General features: G+C 41.1%; 1 protein-coding gene across 2 annotated transcripts in view; it reads left to right on the top strand.

Moving 5' to 3' along the window:
• Window positions 1-10,226: 10,226 nt before the first annotated feature.
• Window positions 10,227-26,277, top strand: part of gatb (glutamyl-tRNA amidotransferase subunit B) — a 68,324-nt gene continuing 52,273 nt past the window's right edge. Inside the window, exons 1-2 of one of the 2 annotated variants that reach the window (XM_062981078.1) lie at window positions 10,227-10,417; window positions 14,518-14,668. In XM_062981078.1, coding sequence (XP_062837148.1) covers window positions 10,266-10,417; window positions 14,518-14,668 — 303 coding nt within the window. In that variant the 5' untranslated portion in view covers window positions 10,227-10,265. The remainder of the gene's footprint in view (window positions 10,418-14,517; window positions 14,669-26,277) is intronic. The other variant, XM_008111976.3, reaches the window with a different exon arrangement.

Genomic DNA, 26,277 nt, shown 5'->3' with positions numbered 1-26,277 from the left:
TCATTGCTTTATGACCCTCCTGCCCATACCATTGCCTCAACATTGATAATAATTGATAAAAAGATACAACATGAGACAGCAACTCAACTATGCAATATCCATTATATGTATCCCAGTGGTTCGCAACCTTTTTTTTTTAACCAGGGTCCACTTGAACAGGGACCACTTGAACAGGAACCACTTTGACCAGGGACTAGTCTCCAACATTAGTACCAAAAGGGTTACGAATCAGTTTTTGGTCAATTTTAGATTCGGTTTGGTTATTTGGGATGATGATTCAGAAAATTGCATTGGATAGACCACATCAGCTCTAGTTTCTGATACAGAACATATGCCATCCAGTAGTCACCATCTGCTCACCCACAGAAAACCATATTTAATAATCTAGAGCTGATGTGGTCAATCCAATGCAATGGTCAGCTCTGCGGAAAGGAGCAGAAATAAAATAAATAAATAAAGAGGAAGGAGGTTTGCAGATCAGATTTTCATTCTCGCAGCCCACTGCTGGGCTGCAGCCCACAGGTTGAGAACCACAGATTATCTTGTTAACTATAAAACTAATCAATACTTACAGGTACAGCCATCAAATATTATTAAGTTACAACAATAAGGTATTTTATGGCTAGGTTAGTCTGTATAAAAAAGGACATTTGTGGAAGAAAGAATTAAGCAATGAACTTATACTTTCAGTTAATTACAAGTAATGAGTTATTTTTACCATTACTCCCAAGCTCTGGGAATACAACACCATGATGTGCTATTTTCAAATGTCTTCTTTCTCATCAGTAAATCTGTATGGTTTAATATCAAATCCCCATTTACTTCTTTGACATTTTACAAAAATCTAATTGGAGAAGTTCAGACCCACCACATTTTTTTCAGAGTCACCAGAGCTTTATGTCCTGCTCAGATAGGTATGCCTGCAATGTCCATGTATGCCTCCCCCACTACCCTGAATAGTTCTCCTCTAATGCTGGAAACCACCTGCTGTTCCAAGGAAGAGCTTCAGTTATGAGCATCTTTGTTACCTGAAACTCTAGACTAATCCTATATTACTGTAAGTATATCCTTATCTAACCCCCATCTCAGTGTAAGAAACATTCCCATTTACCCAGACATCTGGCTACACAAATGATTTGACTAGCATCTAATGTAAATGAGAACACATTATCAATAATGATAATAGGTGCAATTTCACTGAATTTTTAGCCAGGTAATTAACACTTGCTTTAAATACTCATAGCATTGGAAGATTTAGCCAGTCCAAAAATAGTACTAAAAGCTTTCAAATCAAGTCTGGCACCATGCCCTCCCACACTCCAGCCTTTCAAATACACACATGACATACTAACCAAATGCTATAGTGCTAAATGCAATGGTGCTAAGAAGCCACATTTCAGGACTAATTGGTTATCAACAGCCAAAGCAGTGTTGAATTTATCTTTCTTGTCATATTTTTTTAGTAGTGTTGGGTATGCAAGGTAAGGCTTTCCTTTGGTTTCAGGGAAACTAAAATCATATTACTGGGGATCTTATCACACACAATTAGACCTGCCCCTGATGCATATGGGACCTATCACATTTCATCAGTCACTCATACGTAGTTTTTGCCAAAGAACCTGCTGCAAGTAATTTTAGAAAAACTGGAAACAATCAGCTTCACTTGTCCATAATTTTGCTGCAAGTATCAGAAGAACAGTTTTTTGTATGTGATAGGTAGACCCATCTGCATCTCGTATTCTATGCCATTTATGTGTCCTTCAAGGCATGTTTTGAGGGCAGTCTTTTCATCCTGCTCTGCAATACATTTCCGGTGGTGGTCAGAGATAGACCTTGCATAAAGCCATAAATGTTTTCCACTTTGTCATTATTGTTTCCCTTTTTTTAAAAAAATGGATCTGTTCAGCTCTGTAGGCACAAAAAGATGTTTTTATGCTTTTCCGTTGGAACATAAACTTGCATGGTTGTGCAAAATCCATGTCCCCCGCTCAAAAAAGCATTTTTTAAAGTAGGACAGTGACACGGGAACATTAGATGGATTGGAAGAAGTCATCCCTTAGCTGTGTGATAAATCTAATACTCATTATTTTAATTGATGCGGAAAGGAAAGAAGCGTGTAAGATGGCATGTACAGTTCTCATCTAGCATTTTTAAACAACAGGATTCTGACTTAAAAATGCTTTTTCTGAGATATGTGTGATAAGGTCCTAGGACATTTGGAATCCTGCAACTTTCACAAAGTATCTCTCATTACAACAGTGGAATCAATATTAATAAATAAGTTTTGGCATAACTTTGAATGTTCAAAAGTATGAAGGAAAATAGATCATTTGTTAAAATACATTTCACAGTGTCAAGTGGCACAGAGTTTCTTTCCAAGTTGTAAAGCTCTGAGCATGGTTTCTTGACAGAACTTTCTGGGAGAGTATAAGAAACATTTGCAGCATAATAAAATACACATCTATTCAGAATCAACTTCTATTGAATTGAAGAACTGCGTATTGACTTTATTTCACAAGGATGTTTTATGGAAGAGTTTCTACTAGTTTTCTGATGAGCCAATGTTTGATTCTGGCTCTAAGACTTTCCCCCCATGTATCCAATCTTTCATTAATTACTGATTAGCAAATCCAGGATTAGTACATTTTGCCCAATTCTGTGCATCAAGAATTATACCCACAGAGGCAAATATTCTCCGGAGAAAATTGGGTTGGTGAAAAATTTAGATTTTGATTTTTCAGCAAAAATCCATAATATTAGATTCCTTCTGAGCTCATCATGTATTTTCATTGAAAAAGTCATGCATATATTCAGTTAAATATATAACTCTTTTCATGGTATGTGAATATTACAAGTATTATAAAAAAAACTCACTCACTGATGAAAAATGTGTTATTATCAGACAATGTTCTAAGTACTCAGGATGTAAATTTTCCCAGTCCTCTCTAGAATTAGTTACACTGGTAACTTACTAGTTCCTTGAATACTGTATTTCCTGCAACTCCCTCTGCTGCTAGTCTTTTGTGATACATAGTGCATACCTAACACCTCTTTGCTATCTATGTTGATTCACTATGGGTTTGAATCCTTATAGATGCTTCTGGTCCAGCTGGTAAATTTTCTCTAACAAGATAAGACTCTGAATGCCCCAATACATTTTGATGCCGGAGGTTTGGCCCAACTCATGATGCAGCTATATAAGTTACTGTGCTACATGAGGCATAAAATCTAGCATGTTTCCATTCCTGGAAGTAATTGAAACCAAAAATCATCAATTAAGAAACTGTTTGGTCACCTTACAGGAAAACCCAAATTTGCTGCCTGAGTCTACTTACTAATTTTACGTAATGATTAATCTGTCTCTGGGTGCACCTACGCTGTAGAATTAATGCAGCTTGACACTACTTCAACTGCCAGGGTTCAATGCTAGGGAACGACGGGAACTGAAATTTGGAAAGATCTTTAGCCTTCTCTGGCAAAGAGTACTGGTGGCTCACCAAACTACAACTCCCACTTTAACCACCATGGCTACACCCTGTACAATCCTAAAAAATTTAGTTTGGTGGAGCACTAGAGCTCTCTTGTTGAGAATTCTGAATATCCCCCTTAAACTGTAAATCTCAAGATTTCATTGCAGTTGTGACAGAAGTATAGCGCTAATATTGCATAATGTGAATGGGCCCATGGTCTTGGGCTTCTTTAGATATGGATGCTGCCATTAGATAACTTAAGAGTCTTAGAGGGTCCCAATCTGTAGAATAATTGTATGTTTTTGAACAGTTGATGTAGTATGCATTCACAGCATGATACTAAAGATCAATGGATGCTTGTCATTTGATATAAAATCAATTCATATAGAGGCAAAAAAAATCAAAAATGTCATTTTATTGTTCATTTTCCCTCATCATTTTCCACTTCATGGCTACTCTGGCTACACTGCCATTATTAAGACAGTAAAGTGCCGAAACTGAACAAAAATATTTTGTTGCTGTGTGCTTTAAGCCATCTCCAATTCATTACAACCCTGAAGTAAATTTATCATTGGGAGTAGATCTGTACTGCATAATTCATCCAGTTTGACAACACTTTAACATTGCTATAGAATCATGGGAGATTTGTCTTTAATTGTCTCTACCAAAAATTGCTGATATGTCACCAAACTACAACTCCCAATATTCCATAGCATTGAGCCATGGCAGTTAAAATTGTTTCAAACTGCATTAATTCTACAGTGTAGATGCACCCTTGGCTTTCTAGTGAAGATATGTTGAGAGGAGCTTTGCCACTGCTTTCCTCTGAGGTAAAGGGAGTGTAACTTGACTAAGGAGATTTGAATCCTGAGGTGCATCTACACTGAAGAATCAATGTAGTTTAATACTACTTTAATGGCTATAGAATCCTGGGAGCTGTAGTTTGGTGAGATATCAGCATTTTTGGGCAGAGAAGACTCAAACTGTAAAACAATAACTCCCATGATTCCATAGTCCTGAGCAATAGCAGTTAAAGTGTGCCAAACTGCACTAATTCTGCAATGTAGATGCACTTTTGGTCTCCCAAAGTCTTAAACCAGTATCAAGAATACATCAGTATCAAGAATACAAGAATACATTTTTTACATTGTAAAAAAAAAAAAAACAAAAAAAAAACAAAAAAAACAATTACTTGAGAGCAAATCAAATTGAATGAAGCATTCTTCAGAGTAGAGGCTGCACTGTATTTTTATTTGTTTCTCTGCCTTCACAATGTCGAATCCATAGATGAAACTAGTAAAGGAATTTTTCAACCAGAAGAAAATATTATTATACTAACACTCAATCCTGTGATAACTGGATGTGATGAGATCTGGCGCGTGGATAGCTGTGTCCCTACTGTGCGGAGGCACAGAGCTTTTCTCACAATAACAAAAACTCCAGAAACTCTAATAAACCTTTCAAGGCTCTGCAACAGTATATGATATAAGAAGCAAAAGGGCTCTTATTCCTTCCAGAAGTGTCACTAAGGGATTGCCTCCAATCCTTTTATTGTTGCAAAAACAGTTTGCTTCATTCCGAGCCGAATGAGAGGAGAATTTCGGAAAACAAACAATCATCAACCGAAGTCAGGATGGAACCGTTAAATGCATACAAGTATCCGCTCCCCATCACCATCCGCCTGCTAAGGAGCATCACTCATTACGGAGAATTATCACTGCCCATTTGTCATCTCTATAGCGCTTTTAATATGAGGAATGCTTTACAATCCATACCTTACCTCCCTCGCTTTCCATAAATCATATTTCGTGGCATGGCACATTAATTTCATTCTCTTTATAATTATTTGCAGCCCAAAGGCAAAACTAGGGCAATTATTCTATAGAATACTGTTTTCTTTTTTAAAGCAAACGGCAGTGCAGTTCTGCAGCTTCTTTTGCAGCTCTTGATTTATAAAATAGTGGCAAAGTCCCTGTGGCTCCACTGTCCTCTGCCAGATAAAATCTCAGCGACTGACTCAAAGTGTCCGTGACTCATCATTTTTGCAAGTTGGTGTCCTATAAAAAATGGCACAAACACAATCTAATGCATATCCGAGTGATGCCTCAGAAGCACTTTAATTAAGAACACAGTCTGTTTATTCTGTATCTGCTTGCCATTTACCTGTTTAGTCAGCATCTGTGCTGTTTGGTTCCTCATTTTTCCCCCCCAAACAATATAAAGCCAATGGCTGCTTCCAGTCCCAGCTGAAGCTAGAGCCAATTTTGCCAAATAAGCTGCTCCACAATCAAGCCTAGGCTGCATCTACACCAGGCATGGGCAAACTTCGGCCCTCCAGGTGTTTTGGACTTCAACTCCCACAATTCCTAACAGCCTATTTATTTATCTATTTATTTATCTACTCACATTACTGTTGTCAGTCTGCTAGGTGCGCAGAAGCAGGGCTGACGGTTGGAGCTCACCCCAACCTGGCAAGATTTTGATTGGTAAGATTTTCTACAGCTGGCGGTTTAACCTGCTGTGCTAAAGTCCAGTCTCATTTGCTCCTCAGATTTCTTGGTCACTCAGCTATGCTGAAGGAACAGTCTTCTGCCCCAAAGTTCAATCCCGATAGCATCACTGTGTTTCCGTTCCTTGAAGTGAAATCCTGGGATTTCACTTCTATGAGGCAAAGAGCTTCATAAGGAATTTCTCAGCTGGAGTTTTAGTGAAGGAAGATGGTTCAACTTCATAAAATCATGACAGGTACAGCAAGAGTGACTTGTGGGTCCACGGGTGTTTTGGCCTACAATTCCCAAAAATCCCTGCCAGTTTTACCAGCTGTTAGGATTTCTGGGAGTTGAAGGCCAAAACATCTGGGGCCCCACAGGTTGATAACCACTGGTTTCGAACAATGCTGCCCTGGACACACTGCTAATTTTTCATCCATTTGGTTTTCTTCAAAATTTTTCTCAGTCCTACTGATTTTGAGTCAAGCTAGTTGTTGGAGATTATATTTTATATCAGTTGTGCACCCTGTATTGATGCTTTGTATGATGTTCACATATGCTGGATTTACACGGGCTTGGTGCAGACCAAAATAGGGATATAGAGTAGAGCAGAGTCAGGGATAGAAGATCTTATGAACTCTATGAAAGAAGATAAATTGTAGCATCCAAAGAATGTTTCATTTTGGTTAACTGGATATTTAGTTGCCCCTAGAGAGACATTCCACAGTGGACCAGGGTCCATGAGACAAGCGCTGGTTCGGACCAGCACTGATTAAAGAACCTGGGCTGGCTCCATGTGATCGGGGCAGAGTTGGGGCCTGGCGCCTGTTAAAAATTCCTGGTCCCAATGAGAGAGGCTCTCGATTGGACCAAGCACCATGCAATCCGCGCCTGATCCTGGTCAGCGCACATTTATGGAGATGGGGCCCCCTGCAAGCATACACTGATCCAGACCAGTGCAGATTAAAGAGCTGGGTCAAAAGGTGTAAAAATGGGAAATATGGCTTAGGAGACTTCATGTAAACAGAAGGGTGCTGCTGTATTTCATTTTGGCTTGTTGCTCTTGGAAAACGATAAATCTTTTGGGTGGGGTTCCTGTGTTTGACAACAAAAATAGCAGAAAATGGGAAATAACCAAACAGCTGGTTAAAAGCATTAGAATATCAACAATGTAATAACTGTAATAGAGCAGAAAGGAGAAGGGATGCACATCTTGTCTCCAAACATGTTAAATGTCCATCTTTTCAAGGGCACATACGAGATTAAGCTTCAAGATATTCACATTTCCTAAATGTATGGAAATGCAACAACTATTCGCCTCCCAAGGGCACATGACAGAGTGAAGAAGAATAATGTATTTCATTTATAGGCGCCTGCTATTCAAGTATCCCAGCTGCTCCATAATAAAACACCTTCCTCTGACTGACAACATGCCATAATTATTATGCACAGATCTTTGTGGCGAACAGACAGGCTTCACCTTAACAAAAAACAATACAGGCCCAAAGTCTGGCGAGATTCTATCCAGAATTCAATCCTCCTACAACAACTATAAATAATTTCCTGCATATCAAAACTTCAAACCTCTCTAATCGAGTGTGATTATCTTGATCGTGCTAAAGAAGAACGATGCTTCGGGGCGAGAGGATGGGATTTCAGATAAATTACGGAGCCCTCCGTTTGAAAGGCTAAATTGTCTCTCGCACGCATTTCACCAGTCTTAATTTGCATCCTTTCAGATTCTCTGAATATTTTTCAAGGTAAGGAGTAATGAGATTTTTGCCTGATCCAGTTAGGAAATAGGATAACTAGGCAGGGCGCGGAAATTACAGAAAAGAAATTTGTGCAAGAAAAGTGTGGACAGACTGAGCACTGAATTCAGTGGAAGGAATCTTCTTCGAGTATCCTGCTTCTCTAGCAATGCCCCTTGGTTGCATTTACAATAAGCATGGGCAATTGTCAGCCCTCCAAATGTTTTGTGCCATCCAGCCCAACCCCCTGCTAAGAAGCAAGAAAATCGCATTCAAAGCACCCCCCGACAGATGTCCACCCAGCCTCTGTTTAAAAGCCTTCAAAAATGAGTCTCCATCAAACTCCGGGGCAGAGAGTTCCACTGCTGAACAGCTCTCACAGTTAGGAAGTTCTTCCTTATGTTCAAGTGGAATCTCCTTTCCTGTAGTTCGAAGCTGTTGTTCCAGATCTTGGTCTCCAGGGCAGCAGAAAACAAGCTTGCTCCCTCCTCCCTATGACTTTCCTTCACATATTTGTACATGGCTATCACATATTCTCACAGCCTGCTCTTCTGTAGGCTAAGCATGCCCAGTTCTTTAAGCCGCTCCTCATAGGGCTTGTTCTCCAGACTCTTGATCATTTTAGTCACCCTCCTCTGCACACATTCCAGCTTGTCAACATCTCCCTTGTCAACATTGCGGTACCCATAACTGGTCACAGTGTGATTCCAGATGTGGTCTGACCAAGACAGAATAGAGGGGTAGCATGACTTACCTGGCTTTAGACCAGGGGTCCTCAAACTTTTGAAGCAGAGGGCCGGTCCACAATCCTTCAGATAGTTGAGGGGCCAAATTATCATTTGGAAAAAAAAACGAACAAATTCCTATGCATCCTATGTCTTATTTGTAGTGCAAAACAGCAGCAACAACAACAACAATGAAAGAACAATACACTATTTAAAAATGAAAACAATTTTAACCTACATAATCCTATCAGGATTTCAATGGAAAGTGTGGGCCTGCTACTGGCTAATGAGATAGTCAAGTTAATTAGGATTGTTGTTGTTGTGTGCCTTCAAGTCATTTCAGACTTTGACTGAGCTGAAGTTTAAAATTAATTATTTATTTACTGCATTTATTTACTACATTTATATCCCACCCTTCTCACCCCGAAGGGGACTCAGAGCAGCTGTATGTACATACAATATATTATATTATTAGCATAGCACAATATTAGCATTATATATTACTATATTGAATTATACCACAATACTATAATATTCTATGTAATATATAACATATAATTAATATTATTATATGGTATTATTATTACTATTATATTGTATAGCATATTATTATCAATATTATATATATATATATATATATATACAATATATTATGTTATTAAAACTGATATAAAAATATTATATTATAAAACTGAGGGCGGGGGCCAGGTAAATGACCTTGGAGGGCCGCATCTGGCCCCCAGGCCTTAGTTTGGGGACCCCTGCTCTAGACACTATATTCCTATTTATGCAGGCCAAAATCCCATTGGCTTTTTTTGCTGACGCATGACATTATTGGATCATGTTTAACTTGTCCACAAGGATTCTAAGATCTTTTACGAAGTTTCCCTATGCTTGATTTACACTGTAAAATTAACACAATTTGGTGTCACTTTAACTGCTCTGGCTCTATGGAAGCATAGGAGCTGTAGTTTTATAAGACCTATAGCCTTCTCTGTGAAAGAGCGCTGGTGCTTCAACAAACTACCCAGGCTGTTTCTACACTGTGGGATTAATGAAGTATGACACCACTTCAGAGTTGTAGTTTTATGGAACCCTGGGAGATGTAGGGTTTTTTTAAGTCTATGGCTTTCTCTGCCAGAGAGTGCTGGCGTCTCACCAAACTACAGTTCATTGCAGAATGAATTCAGTTAGACACCACTTTGGCCCCTTCAACACAGCTGTATATAATCCCACAGTATCTGCTTTGAACTGGGTTATATAGATAACCCAGTTCAAATCAGATACTGTAGATTATCTGCCTTGATATTCTGGGTCATATGGCTGTGTGGAAGGGCCCTTTAACTGCCATGGCTCATTGCTATGGAAATTGTAGTTTTACAAGGTCTTCAGCCGCCTCTGTCAAAGAGTACTGGTGCCTCACCAAATTACAACTCCGAGGATTCCATAGCATTGAGCCCTGGAAATTAAAGTGGAGTCAACCCGCATTATTTCTACCTTGTACCTGCCCTCTTAGGGCCCTTCCACACAGCCATATAACCCAGAATATCAAAGCAGAAAATCCCACGTTATTTGCTTTGAACTGGGTTATCTGAGTCCACACTGCCATATAACCCAGTACAAAGCAGATAATGTGGAATAATATTCAGCTGTGTGGCAGGGCCCTTACTCGCCCCAGTTCGTCCAGAGGACTCAGTCGCTGTGCATCTTGGGAAATGAAGTTCCTCTTCCCTTTCTTCTCTTCCTGATTGAGAGCGCTCGGGACTCTATTTCCCAGGAGCCTCAGCAGGGGCAGCTCGGTCACCTGACTCCTCGGCGGTTCGAAGCAAGATGGCGGCGCCCATGTTGCGGCGCTGTCCGAATTGGCTCCGGATAAGAAAGCTCTGCCTCGGGAAAGCGGCTGAACTTCACAGCCGGGCGGCTCCGGTGGCTGCGAGCGCGCTCTGCCGGAAAGCAAAGGAGCCTGCATTGAAAAAGAGCCGGTAGGGCAAGGAATGGGCGAGAGCGGGATTGCCAGGGACGACTCGCCGTTCTGTTTGCCTGCTTCATACGTTGCATCCGCTGCTGGATCTACACTGGAATTAAATTCAGGTTGAGCTGCATTATATGTTCGATGTAGACCAGGCATGGGCAAGCTTGGGCCCTCCAGGTGTTGTGGACTTCAACTCCCACAATTCCTAACAGCCGGAAGGCTGTTAGGAATTGTGGGAGTTGAAGTCCACAACACCTGGAGGGCCCAAGTTTGCCCATGCCCGGTATAGACCCACATAAGGCAATTCAATGGAATCGTGGATCTACACTGGCAACACAATGCAGTTCAGTCGGCATTATATACAAGTGTAGGTCCCGCTTTGGCTTCCCAGAATTATATTCTCGTTTTTAGCAACTTCCTCAGATTTTTTTTTATCTTTCCTGCTACAGTGGACTGCTATTAATTGGAATTTTAGTGGAGAAAATGGTAGAATGAGGGACTTTAAAAGTGACCCTATTCTGTTTTACTCACATATTTTGAAGGGACAGTGAAAGCAGTGCAGAATTCGTGCTGTTTTCTTTACCTGGTGGAATTATGATTATTTTTATTTACTTATATCCCACTTTTTCTCTCCATACAGAGATTCAAACCAGCTCACAACTAAAAGTATTTCAGTACAAGTTCAAATATACAAATATAAAAGCAGTATTAAACCATATTAATATTAAAACAAACATGGAGCCCTGGTAGCACAATGGGTTAAACCCTTGTGCCAGCAGGACTGGTGACCGAAAAGTCAGCGGTTCAAATCCGGGGAGCAGGGTGAGCTTCCGTCTGTCAGCTCCAGCATCCCATGTGGAGACATGACAGAAGCCTCCCACAGGATGGTAAAACATCCGGGCGTTCTCTGGGCAACGTCCTTGCAGATGGGCAGTTCTCTCACACCATAAGCGACTTGCAGTTTCTCAAGTTGCTCCTGACACGAAAAAAAATTAAAACAGTCCAGGTTAAAACCATAAAAGCATATATAATCACATACCAAAAATATCACATACACTGTGCAGGTAATTTGTTTGTTTATTTATTTATTGTATTTCTACCCCGCTCTATCTTACCTCGGAGGGGACTCAGAGCGTCATCCAGATTTGGCAATTATTCAATGCCACAATGAGAAATAAAAGCATACAGATACACAGCACATTAAACTTTAAGATCAAAATAAAACATAAAATGCAATTTAAAAACAGTTAAAAGCATAGCACCTAATCCCGCAATCATTGTCTAAGCTGCTTTGTTTATATCAATTTCGTGGACGTATATTGCATTGTGGTTATGCTACTCCCCGAACGCAGTTTAATGCAGTTTGACACCACTTTTCATGCCATGGCTCAATGCTATGGAATCATAAGATTTCTAGTTTGGCGAGGCACCAGTCCTCTTTGGTAGAGGAGGCTAAAGACCTTGATTAAACTACACATTTCAGGATTCCATATCATTGATCCCTGGATCAGGCTGCATCCCTGGAAGTTCCTAGAAAGTTATTCTCTCAGGTAAAGAAAATCATTGTTTTTTCCCATTTTGTGCCTCACCCCAATGAATGTGGAGGCCCTACTGTACATACATATAAGATTATGATGCCCACATATTTATATACTTGTGTTTTCCTAGAATTGTAGGAGAAAATGGCATATTTGGAGCAGCCTTTAAATTACATTTCCTGGCACATTTGATGAAACACATTGATGTTGCTAGATTTTTAAGTAATATTACCTATAATATGATAAAACTCTGTATTCTGAAATTAGTTCACTCTATAACCTTAAGAAAAGTTATGGAGAAAGTATTTTTTCACCGTATTCTTTCTCAGAGTTTTATAAAGACATGTTAGAATCACAGAATAATAAAGTTGGAAGAGACTACAAGGTCCATCCAGTCCAGCCCCTTGCCATGTAGGAATATACAACTAAAGCATTCCTGGCAGATGGCCATCCAGCCTCTGCTTAAAAACCTTCAAAGAAGTAGACTCCTCCATACTCAGGCGGCAGCATATTCTACTGTTGAATAGATCTATCAGGACGTTCTACCTATTTTTTCCCTAGAGTAATTCAGTGAAGTATTGCATCTAAACGTTCATCTGTATTTACATAATTATATCTCTCTTTGCTTCTTTTTCTGTCAATATATTTTCAACACAGCCTATACAGAGAAATAACTGAAATACTAACCAGTAGTTAATTCTAATTAACTTGAAATATATCTTCTCTGGTTAACAACTGAGGATGGGAACATTACTGTGTTACATGTTTTAGTGATTCATCTGTAGATAAGTTTAGAAGCCCAAACTTTGCCTACTATTTTATTTTATATTTAATATTATATTTATATTATATTAATATTATATATTTTAATGTAGCTATTTTATTGTTTAAAAGAAAGGTTATTCAGTCAGCAGTCCACATTCATAGAATCATAGAGTTGGAAGAGACCTCACTGGCCATCCAGTCCAACCCCCTGCCAAGAAGCAGGAAAATCGCATTCAAAGCACCCCTGACAGATGGATCCCTGTGGAAGTGGAAAGCTCAGAATAGTTGAGAAAACATCTCTAGAATCTGCAAGGCCATGAAATGCTAATCACAGTGGCCATTTGCAGCATTCATACTTGCCTCAAGCTGACAAAGAGCCTTTTCTCTCACCCTGGGCATTCCACAGATATAAAAACTTCACTTGCTTAGTTTCCAACAGATCCCTCAACCTCTGAGGATGCCTGCCATAGATGTGGGCAAAATGTCAAGAAAGAATGTTTGTGGAACATGGCCATACAGCCTGGAAAACTCACAGCAACCCATCTGTCTAGAAGTTCTCCAGAATGACTCTTCAGTCAGCCTCTAGAAGAAATTGTCCATAGAATCGCAATGGAGAACATAGGGAGGAAATTTTAATCAAACCGTGAATAACACTAATGTAATAAAATTTGAAAAAAATGTATGTTCCTGGTTTGAAAGTGTTATTTCTTGTTTAATTGTTTGGTACGTCCCTTGAAAGTAACTGTTCTACAGCAGAAACTTCGATTGTGTGGCTGCCACAAACAATAATGAATTGGTTGAAACTCTATGAGATCTTCAGTGAAAAACTATAGCAAATGTGCTGCATGATGTCCCACAAAAACAAAGTTTTTGCGGTTTAATAAACTTTCCCCATGTTTTTAGGATATAACCAACTAGGAAATGACATTTATAACCCAGGAAGAAAAATTGTGTTACATAGTAATCAGGTCTGTAAATGTCAAAATCACAAATGTGAGGGGATAACTGTATTTTATGTATATGCCCATTGTTGCTCTATATTCTACATATATCCCAATTTGATCTCAATATTCTTTCCATTGCTATTGCATAAGGTTGACTTCACCAGTGAACTATTATATTGGTGCCTGTCTTTGTGAAGTTCAGATAATTACTTACAGAACCTGTCAAGCAGTTCATGCAGTAAAAGTGATTTGGTTCTCTTTATAAAGATTATGGATGTGAGAGCAGCAATTACTTTTCAGCAGATAGGGAGATGTGTGTTCTTGTTCAGCCTGTTCAGAGAACCAGCTCTTGAGTTTTAAAAGGGTGATTTCTTTACTGCCAGACTGCTGATGTTTATGCTAATGCAATACTATTAATGCTCTGTAGACCTACCTTTTACCAGGGTGAAAGTGACCATTTGACAGCACATGCATAATTGAACATGCCACCTGTCTTCTAGAGATTTTTTTCAAACTTAGAAGGAAATCAATTAATATTTATTTTCTATTTCATAGTCTCAACTGACTACAAAACTGAGCCCATGCCCAACAACTCCTTCCACTCTAGACAAACCTTGATGCTAAAATGCACATTTTAAAATTAAAGTAAGGCCTTCAAGTTATTAAGTTTCTTTTTGCCTTCTTTGAAACACTGCTTTTAATCTGAGTATAACAGTCATATACACCAGTGGTTAATTTCCAGTGTGCCATAATGCACTGCTTCGTTAACATGCTTTTCGTATTTGAACTTTCCGTCAGCTGCTCCAGAAATTTAAAACTCATTTCTCCATCCCATTAATGTGTTCTTTTTGATTTTTCTTTAGTGATGCTTCTTGGGCAGCTGTGGTGGGCTTGGAAATTCATGCACAGATCTGCTCCAACTCAAAGCTTTTCTCTCGTTCTCAAGTCCAGTTTGCAGCACCGCCTAATTCTTTGGTATCTTTCTTTGATGCTTCTCTACCAGGAACACTTCCAGTAAGTCAGAATTCAATCCTTACTTCTGTCATGGCATAAAACAGTGATTCTCAACTGGCGGGCCACGGCCCAGCAGTGGGCCTCAAGAATAAAAATTCGGTCTGCGATCCTCTTTCCTCTTATTTATTTTATTTACGCTCCTTTCCACAGAGCTGACCATAGCATTGGATTGACCACATCCGCTCTAGATTATTAAATATGGTTTTCTGTGGGTGAGCAAATGGCGACTACTGGGTGGCATATGTTCTGTATCAGAAACTAGAGCTGATGTGATCTATCCAATGCAGTTTTCTGAATCAGCAGTCCAAATAGCCAAACCGAAACTAAAATTGACCAAAAACTGATTTGTAACCCTTTTGGTACTAATGTTGGAGAGTGGGCCCTGTTCAAAGTGGGCCCTGGTCAAAAAAAAAAGTTGGGAACCACTGACATAAAATATAGCAGAATGGTTCCTGTCTCTTCTGACTTTGAAATAAATAGACCTGGAATAGACAGTCACCATTAATTCTTTGCTGGAATGAGTAGTTCCAGTGAGAATACCAGTAAGAAGAGATGTTAGGCATCAACTGAATATAAAATGTATAAATGGCTATATATAATTCAGTGGCATGTTTGTATATTATGCCAAGCCATGATTTGTGTTAATCATGCTTAAACCATGATTGTGCAGTAGATGGCTAAACAGATGGCTTGGTTTCCTTGTTTCTGGTTTGCTTTTCACCTTGGTGCTTTTGTCAGTCCTACTTTCAGGGTTGGCAGCTAGAGAAGTGAGCCAGGGACAAACCACAGTTTTGAGGTTGATCATCACAATGGTTTCAACAAGCCAGGATTTGTAAGCCAGAAGCACACCAAGAGTTCAGATTGTGGTTTATGCCAAATTAATAAAGCTTGAATTGTTAGAATACTGTAGATGGAGTCATACATTTTAACAAGTTACATGTAAACAAACCATTCTGTCTTGTCAGGACATGAGAATACAGTCAATATGTAATAATGAATTGGGGAATTTTTCTATTAAAATATTAAAACTGGGAAACAATAGGCAGAATTTTAAACTGAGAGACCCATGTTTTAAAAATACAAGGCACAGTAGCTAAATTAAAAAAAAGTTTTCACCATGTTTTCTGAAGACCATAAAGTTAGCAAGTCTCTTTTGGGAAAGTGTTTGATAACCAAGGTCCCAATGCCAAAAAGGCCCTTTCACTGTCAGTCACCCCCATTTTATTTGGCAGAAGATGAAAGCAGAGCTATTTAAGAAGATTTGAAGGCTTAAATAGGTTCATATAAGAAGCCAATCTTTTTTGATATTTGTAAGTGGCAGTCAGAAACCTTCTCTGAACCTAACTTGATGGATTCATCTTAGGGTCACTATAAATGGGAAATGATTTGAAGGCATACAATAACAACAACAAACATGTAAAGGACATTGATGAAATTGTTGTTATCTCTTGTTGAAGAGTATGATTGAGGTCACAGTCGGGGGTACAAAATAGCACTAGTCAAGAATAAGAGAGTAGTATGCTGTGGTTACAGTCTTATGTTTTAATGTACCAAAACCAGTTTGAAATCAAGTGTGTTTTCTGTGTTTATACTACTATCTGCATTGAAAGGTGAAAGTTATATTTGCAATTGGACATATTGGATATGCACAGGAGAGCTTTGTGCCCTGAATTTTGCAGTATTCTTGCAGTTTCCTATATATTTTGAGGGAAATTATTATTTCTTTTATAATTGTTCCCTGGTGGGAAATCTGGGGTCTAAGCTGAAGCAGGCTCCTTTTGAGATAAGAGCTCCTGATTAATAGTCAGCTTGATAACTAATGTAATGAAAAATCTCTGATCTGCTCTTATTCACCTCCAGCAGAGATTTTTTTCCTCTGTGGAGTTAGAGAAAAAGGAAATTTCCTTTACTATGTTTGGTAGATAAGTTAAAGTGGGTATTTTAAAATGCTGGTACTTAAAAATGTCAGAATGTGATATGGAAGTTTATTGTTTCATCTCAACCTTATTTCATTGTAGTGTTTGCTATTACTAGGGATGGTTAACATTACATTTAGCAATGCAGATGCAGACCTCTTTATTTTAACGGAGTTCTTTAGTGTGCATAAAAATCTTAATAGTTGCACAAGTTAATTAATAGAGCATTAACCAAAATGCTATTTGCCTTCTGTTGCTTTAGGCCTTAAAATTGTCTGCTTTAAAGTTAGCAGATGAAAGAGGAAGTTCTTTAGACATTACATTGCAAGTTCATATGTAAATCACATTCTTTTAAAATCAAAGCTATTAATATTTATGGAATAGTCTGAAATGCATGAAGTATATGTAAAATATTATGCACACATTAGTTCCAGTTAAATTCAAGGCCCTGCTAAACTTTCAACAATCTCCAGTATTCCCAGTTTTAAAACTGATGTGGTAGTTAAGAGACTAAACTGGGATTATGATCTCCATAATGTGAATCTCATCCTTGCTGTGAACATAATGGAAGTTTGAGGCAAACCATCATATTTCAGTTTCTCCTCCCTCTACTGTCTTCTAATCTGTGTTCGCTCGCTGGACAAGACTGTTGAAAACATCAGCCTAAATCCAATTGCTACTCACAACTAGAATAGACAGATTAAAACGTTGGGTAAGTATTGATTTTGGCCCCTGGTGGTGGTGCAGTGTGTTAAAGCGCTGAGCTGCTGAACTTGCAGACCGAAAGGTCCCAGGTTCAAATCCCGGGAGCGGAATGAGCGCCCGCTGTTAGCCCCAGCTCCTGCCAACCTAGCAGTTCGAAAAGATGCAAATGTGAGTAGATAAATAGGTACCGCTCTGGTGGGAAGGTAACGACGCTCCATGTAGTCATGCCGACCACATGACCTTGGAGGTGTCTACGGACAACGCCGGCTCTTCGGCTTAGAAATGGAGATGAGCACCAACCCCCAGAGTCGGTCACGACTGGACTTAACGTCAGGGGAAAACCTTTACCTTTAAGTATTGACTTACCATTTATTGAATAAGCTTTACTTAGGTCTAGCAATTGGATTTAAGACTGGGGCAGAAATTGCACAGTTCTCAGGCTTTTGTTGACCCACGTCTACCAGAATTCTTCACCATTGGCTGTTCTGGCTAGGATTGCTTGGAGGACAATATTTGGAAAGTCATATAATTCCAACCATGATTTAGGTTTCTGCAGCTCTCAATTATACAGTAACATAATTTTAATATGATTTCAAACATGCTGCCCTATCTTATACTACCTGCAGTATGTCCTGAAGCCATCTCTTCAGACTTAAAACCTGGGAAGGAAATGGTTTTGATTCCTGAAAATGGTCTGAATTCAATTGTTACTCCTAATAAGGGTCCTCACTGAGTCGGTTGAAATTATATAAGTGTATATACACCATTTTATAATGGATTCAGTATGTCTACTGTAGTTGGGACTAATCAACAAGGGTTTGGCTAATATATTACAATAATAGTAATAGTAATAGTGATGATGATGATGATGATGATAATAATAATGTTGTTTGCTACCTACTTCTCCTCATGGCTCGAGGCAGCGCCCAACACAATTAAACTCAACATAAAATACATACAACCAAATACAACACAGTTAAAACACAACATAAAATATATACAACAAAATGCATGGTAAGAAGATCAAAATACAGCAGCAATAGAGTGCAAATCCAAAACTCATGGTTCAAATTTGACTTGGGGCGACCAATGAAGAGGTCTGGCTCTGGGTAATAGATGCCAGTTGGGTTCTGGCTGGTTGGCGTAGACGTTTCCCAAAGTGTTTGGGGTGAATTATACGGAAGAAAATGATCCTGTAGATTAGGGGTTCTCAAATGTTTTCACCCGCAGAGCCCTTTTTGAAGCAAAAGTTTATTGTAGAGCCCTGAGATTTTTATATATTATATATAATGTATATATATCAGGCATGGGCAAAGTTTTTGACCAACATAAACTTAACAGTATTTCAGTGGAAGACCCCAGTGGTCATCCAGCCCAACCCCCTTTATTATACCTTGCAGGAAAAGCACCTCCAACAGATGGCCACCCAGCCTTTGTGATGATGATGATGATGATGATGATGATGATGATGATGATGATGATGATGATGATGATAGCAGAAACCTCAGGGGCCACCCAGTTCAATCTCCTTTTGCCATCCAGGAAAATCACAATCTAGAAGTGAGCATATCACACTCAGGGAAAGCATAATCAAAGCATCCCCAGAGAGGTGAGAGGGAAATAGGGTTTTCGAAGCAAGGAAAGCAGAAGGGAGGGATCCGGGTGGCAAATAAAGTGAGGGAAAAAGGCTTTTGATGGCAAGGGAAGCAAGGAAAAGGGGTTTGTGGGGGAAAGGGAGGAGGAGCAGGAAAGAGGTGGGAGAATTTAGAGGGGGAAGGAACAGTGGTGCCCCCCCAGTATGCTTCATGGGACCCCAAGGGCTCCACATAGCACACTTTGAGAACCACAGCTGTAGATAATCTGGATCCAAACCATGTGGGGCTTTAAAGGTCAAAATCAACACTTTGTACTTTATCTGAAAACTAATTGGCAACCAGTGGAGTGACTTTAATATGGGTGTGATATGGTCACACCTAGATTGTTCCCATAACCAATCTGACTTTCATGTTTTGAACTCATTGAAGTTTCCAAACCTGGTACAGAGGTAGCCCAATATACATCACATAGCAGAAGTCCAGCCTTGAAGTTCCCAATGCATGCACTACCATCTTGATGCAATTACCACTGGTGATAGCAAATCTGAACTAAAATATTTGATTAAGCCATATGGTAGAAATGCAGTTTAACCATTTTTCCAGCTATAAAAAGTTAAAATGTATAGAATTTTCAATTTTATCCTGGGAGAGCATTTTGAAGAGTAAGCAGTAGAAATCCAAGGAGACAGTGGTAGTGTTGGTGATGTGATCTGGAAGGATGGTATGTTAGAACTGGATAACAATGATTATTTGTACAAGATAAGCACCTGCCTCATTTTTGTCCTTCACGAATTGAGTGTGGCCAGTCACTCAGTAAAAAACACAGTCCTTCAGTCAGTTCGTACTTGATGTCCTGTTTTAAGTAGTCAATATTACCATTTGTGAAATGGATGCATAATGCTTAGCCTACTTAAATCTACTCCCATTGTTAAAAATCAATATTAAATTCATCTTGACTGTGGTGGGTTCCCAATAAGGTCAAACACTGAGAGTTTTCCAAGTCCCAGGTGAACACCACCATTTTTTATAGCTGGGGAAAAGTCAAACTGAGAAAGTGAACTGCTTAATTATTTTGAACCTGAAGTTCCATATCAATAGTTAATTAATTTACAATATTAATCTATCACCTGGGGAATGGTGACTGAAGCATGATGAGCTTGGACTGCAAAAGAAAATAATTTTATTTGGCTGTTAGTTATAAATATCTTTGTTTTAAGGAGTCTTAGTATTTTTGTGATATGTCTTAAATTAGTTTTGCAATGGCAGAATAAAAATACACAGAAAAGTCCATTATTAACTTTCTTAAATCCATCATGGGATTATTAATGATACCTCATTTGAAGTAACTGAGGATGGAATGTGATATTTGACCCACCTTTCTCTGAATGTAACAAGTTGCGTACACATTGAAGAATAGCAGTGATAACATCTCTTTTTCCAATTTCTGTAGATGATGCAGGATTGCTTTTGTTGAATTTTTCTTTTCCACAATCACCAATATTTTGAGGTCTTTATTATGCAAGAGGTGCTTTTTAACAACAGAGTGATGAGGATTAGTGAATCAATAAACATCTGATAGCTGTTAGAAATCTACATTAGATTGAATTGCCATGCTTTTAGTTAATTTATCTAATTCTATAATTTTGGAAGTCAAGTCCAAAAGATTATCAAATCCAAGATTAAACATGCAGGGGAGCTATGTTGCCAGGTCTAGTTATTTTAAAAGTGCAGAAGTGCATTTTGTTGTTTCTTTTTTGTAGATTGTCAGTCCAAGAGTCTATGTCAATAATACAGCAGCCACACAAAGAACTGCTAAAATGTGTTTGCTTAAGCCAGTGGTTCTCAACCTGTGAGTCCCCAGGTGTTTTGACTATAACTCTCAGAAATCCCAACCAGTTTATCAGCTGTTAGGATTTCTGGGACTTGAAGGCCAAAACATCTGGGGACCCACAGGTTGAGAACCACTGGCTTTGGCCCTGTAATGAATGTATCATTTGCAAGGGGTTTACCACCAAATCATAAATACAGTATCTGCATAATGGTTGCTAGAGTTTGGTAGTCCTGGTGTGAAGAGCCATACAGGTCTACATACGTTTAGTATTAATATTTTAACATATTTTACTCTCACTCTCTGGTTCAAATCCCTGTTGATCTTGAAATATGAAGTAAGCCTTCAGGAAAAGTACAGTGAGCTTATTTAATGTAATTTATTTATTTTTATAACAGATATATATCCTACATAGTTCTTATATAAGACCCAAGGCAGCTTACAATGCTGATTGAAATGGAACATTGTTAGTCAAAGTCAGTCATAATATTAAAAGAACAGTTAACAAAACAGTGTTATATTTAGATCTTATCTTGGAGGAGCAAGCAGACCTGGCGTGCATAACGGAGACCTGGTTGGATGAGGTGGGTGGGGTCAGTCTTACCCAACTCTGTCCTCCCGGGTACTCTGTGCAGCACCAACCAAGATCCGGAGGATGGGGAGGCAGTGTTGCAGTGGTCTACAAGGATTCCATCCCCCTGACCAGGTGCCCCATCCCGCAGTCAACCTTGTTCGAATGTGTCCATCTGAGGGTGAGTGACCGGGACAGATTAGGTATTCTGTTAGTGTACCGACCACCCCGCTGCACTACAGTCTCCCTGCCTGAGCTAGCGGGGGTGGTCTCAGGCCTGGCATTGGAGTCCCAGCGGCTTTTGGTACTGGGGGACTTCAATGTCCATGCTGAGACCATCCTGTCTAGTGCAGCTCAGGACTTCATGGCCACCATGGCAACCATGGGGATGTCCCAATTGGTATCTGATCCCACCCACAGAGTGGGACACACATTAGACTTGGTTTTCTGCCAGGGATGGGAGGAAGGTGGCGGTGTGGAGGAGCTTACCATCGCCCCTTTGCCATGGACCGACCATCACCTGATCAGGTTTAGGCTGACTGCACCACCTAACCTCCGCAGGGGTGGAGGACCTATTAAAATGGTCCGCCCCAGGAGGCTTATGGATCCAGATGGATTCTTGATGGCTCTTGGGGAGTTTCCCGCTGCCTCGGTTGGTGATCCTGTCGATGCTCTGGTCTCTCTCTGGAATGGGGAGGTGGCCAGGGCAATAGACATTATCGCTCCGGATCGTCCCCTCTCGAGTACCCGAGCTAAACCATCTCCTTGGTTCACCGAGGAGTTGGCAGCAATGAAGCGAAAGAAGAGGGAACTAGAGTGTGTGTGGCGTTCGAAGCAGAACGAATCAGACCAAACATGGCTGTGTTCCTACCTAAGGACATATGCCACGGCAATAGATGCTGCAAAGAATGCTTTCTTCGCAGCTAATATTGCGTCTGCAAAAAACCGTCCGGCGGAGCTGTTTCGGGTTGTCAGAGGTTTGTTAAATCCCATCTCTCAAGATGGGATCCCTGACATCTCGGCAGCCCGCTGTGAAGCATTTGCTCGGTTTTTTGCGGACAAAGTTGTTCTGGCTTTGACACCATATTAACGGCAGTCTCCGGGGATGTAGCACGAGCATCTTCTTGTCCCATTTTGATGGATTCTTTTCAATTGGTTGAGCTCGAGGATGTGGACAAGGTGCTTGGAGAGGCGAGGGCTACCACATTCATCCTAGACCCCTGCCCATCCTGGCTGGTGAGAGAAGCCAGAGGGGGATTGGCCGAGTGGGTGAAGGCGGTGGTGAATGCCTCCCTTCGGGATGGCATATTTCCAGCGAGCCTTAAATTGACTGTGATCAAACCGCTGTTGAAGAAGCCATCACTGGACCCCACTCAATTGGAGAACTATCGGCCTATTTCCAATCTTCCCTTTCTGGGCAAGGTCGTGGAACGTGTGGTGGCCGCGCAACTCCAGGCATTCTTGGTTGACACTGATTTTCTAGATCCGGCACAGTCTGGTTTCAGGCCGGGGCATGGTACCGAGACAGCCTTGGTCGCCTTAGTCGATGATCTACGCCGCGAGCTGGACAGGGGGAGTGTGTCCCTGCTGGACCTCTCAGTGGCCTTCGATACCGTCGATCACGGTATCCTTCTGGGGCGCCTTGCTGGGATGGGGCTCGGAGGTACTGTTCTGCAGTGGCTCCGGTCCTTCCTGGAGGGTCGATCCCAGATGGTGTCATTGGGGGACACCTGCTTGGCCCCACAACCATTGACTTGTGGGGTCCCGCAGGGTTCAATACTGTCCCCCATGTTGTTCAACATATACATGAAGCCATTGGGAGAGATCATCCGGAGTTTCGGGGCGAGGTGTCATCTGTACGCAGATGATGTCCAGCTCTGTCACTCCTTTCCACCTGTCACTAAGGAGGCTGTTCAGGTCCTGAACCGGTGTCTGGCCGCTGTGTCGGACTGGATGAGGGCTAACAAATTGAAATTGAATCCAGACAAGACAGAGGTTCTCCTGGTCAGTCGTAAGGCTGAACAGGGTATAGGGTTACAGCCTGTGTTGGACGGGGTCGCACTCCCCCTGAAGACACAGGTTTGCAGTCTGGGGGTTCTCCTGGACTCATCGCTGAGCCTGGAACCCCAGGTCTCGGCGGTGGCCAGGAGAGCCTTCGCACAACTGAGACTTGTGCGCTAGCTGCGCCTGTACCTTGGGAAGTCTGACTTGGCCACGGTGGTCCACGCTCTGGTCACATCCCGGCTGGATTACTGCAACGCGCTCTACGTGGGGCTGCCTTTGAAGATGGCCCGGAAGCTCCAATTAGTACAAGGGGCGGCAGCCAGATTGTTAACTGGGGTGGCTTACAGGGAGCATACTACTCCCTTGTTAAGCCAGCTCCACTGGTTGCCGATATGCTACCGAGCCCAATTCAAAGTGCTGGTCTTGGCCTACAAAGCCCTAAACGGTTCTGGTCCAATTTACCTGTCCGAACGTATCTTCCCCTATGAGCCCACAAGAACCTTAAGATCTTCTGGAGAGGCCCTGCTCTCGGTCCCACCCGCCTCACAGGCACGGCGGGTGGGGACGAGAGACAGGGCCTTCTCGGTGGTGGCTCCCCGGCTGTGGAACTCCCTCCCCAGTGACATTCGGCAGGCCCCATCCCTTTTGGGGTTCAGAAAAAAACTGAAGACCTGTACGCAGGCATTTGAAGAATAAGCATGTGTTGGCTTCGACACGGTCTGAATTACAGCTCTTGTATAACGTCTGGTGGATGAATGGCATAAGCACTTTGCATTGTTTTAAACTTTGTATATTGTATTTTATGACTATTTTATGACTGTTTTAACTGTTTTAATCATTTTAGTTTATTGTATATCAGTGTAACGGCAGCAATTGCCACTTGTAAGCCTCCCTGAGTCCCCTCGGGTGAGAAGGGCGGGGTATAAATAATTGAAATAAATAAATAAATAAATATTAAAAATGACACCAAATTAAGAACAGTATAGCAATACACACAAACAAACAAACAGTATCCCTTATAAAGACCTTTCAGCAACAACCAAAAGTCCATCTACATAAAAATTACTGACTGGGCAGAAGGAAGGCAGAGGCAAGGCCATCGAGTTACCACAGATGGGAATTTTGATCCCACCACCAACAAGACATCTCATCACATTTGTCTGTAAAAGTAGTAAGAGAAAACCATACCAAAGATCTATGGTGCATTTTAGCAATTGTGACTTCAGATTCCTGCACAAAGACCTCTGAAAACAACTATATATGTATACATGCATAGACACAAAAATACCGTGTGTGGAAAATAGTTGATCTACAAATAATGAAATATGAAAACAGTAGTTTTCCTTTCATAACAATTTTTATGATGTTGTCTTCAAGTTATTTCTTATAGCAAAACTTAAGCAAGTGTATGCGTTTTCTAGATAGGATTTCTTCTATTGCACATGTGTTCAACTCAAGACCCATGGGCCAAATCCGTCCCATCATATCATTTTATGTGGACTACCAGATGCTGGACTATGACTTCTGTATTCCTCCGCATTAGATATCATGACTAGAGCTGATGGGAGTTGGGATACAGTAACATATGGAAGGATGCATTTTGTTCTGTTTAATCAGGATATTTATTTATTTATTTATTTTTCAAACTTATATGCCGCCACTCCCCTAGGGCTCGGAGCGGCTTACAAGAACCGTCTAAAATCAACAATTTAAAGAACATCTTAAAAACATATTTAAAAACATCCTCAAAACATCCTAAAAGCACCTTTTAAAACATCAACAGAACTCAAAAGCCTGTCGAAACAGGTGTGTCCTACATGCCCTGCGAAAGGCCAACAAGTCCCGCAAGGCACGAACTTCAGCTGGCAAGGTGTTCCAGAGAGATGGCGCCACTACTGAAAAGGCTCTGCGTCTAGTTGCAGTTAGATGCAAAGTCTTAAAACGGGACTTCCAGTAGGTCTTGGTCCTCAGAACGGAGGGATCTCTGGGATTTGTAGGGAGTGAGGCGGTCCCTCAGGTACATCGGCCCTAGACCATGTAAGGCCTTGAAGGTAAGCACCATCACTTTGAAAGTGATCCGGTGCTCAATTGGTAACCAGTGCAGCTGCCGTAAGATTGGTGTTATGTGGCATCTTATCGGGACTCCTGCAAGGAGCTGAGCAGCTGCATTTTGCACCAATTTGAGCTTCTGGATCACCGACACAGGAAGGCCAATGTAAAGGGCGTTACAGTAATCCAGTCTCGAGATGACTGTAGCCTGGATCACCGTAGCCAGGTTGTCCCTAGACAGATAGGGGGCTAGCCATCTAGCCTGCCGAAGATGAAAAAAGGCAGTTTTGGTAACGGCGGAGACCTGGGCCTCCATCGTCAATGAAGGGTCCAAGAGGACTCCCAGACTCTTTACCAGTAGAGACGGACGTAGCACTTTGCCATCCAGGGTTGGCAACTGGATATCCCCACTGCTCGGTCGGCCCAGCCATAAGATCTCCGTCTTTGCTGGATTCACCCTCAACCTACTGGAATGCAACCATCCAATAATGGCCTCGAGGCACTGATGAAAACTGTCGGGTACAGACTCCGGTCGGCCCTCCACCTTTAACACAAGCTGAGTGTCGTCAGCATATTGATAACACTCGAGCCCGAAATCTCGGACCAGCTGAGCAAGTGGTCGCATATAGATGTTAAACAACAGAGGGGAGACAATGGCCCCCTGAGGAACCCCACAATGTAGAGGGGACCTCTCAGAGACCAGGCCTCCCCTCTCCACTCGCTGTCCACAGTTGTGAAGAAAGGAGGCCAGCCAATTTAAAGCTGTCCCCCTAACTCCAGCAACGGCAAGGCGGTGGGTCAGAAGATTGTGATCGACTGTGTCAAATGCTGCTGTGAGATCCAATAACACAAGCAGCACCGACCCACCCTGGTCAAGCTGGCATCGGAGATGATCCGTGATGGAAACCAATACAGTCTCTGTCCCATGCCCCGCACGGAAG

Source organism: Anolis carolinensis, chromosome 5, assembly GCF_035594765.1.
Source record: "Anolis carolinensis isolate JA03-04 chromosome 5, rAnoCar3.1.pri, whole genome shotgun sequence".
Lineage (NCBI taxonomy): Eukaryota > Metazoa > Chordata > Lepidosauria > Squamata > Dactyloidae > Anolis > Anolis carolinensis.
The sequence above is the reverse complement of the archived record's forward strand: the minus strand, read 5'-3'. Positions and strand labels throughout refer to the sequence as shown.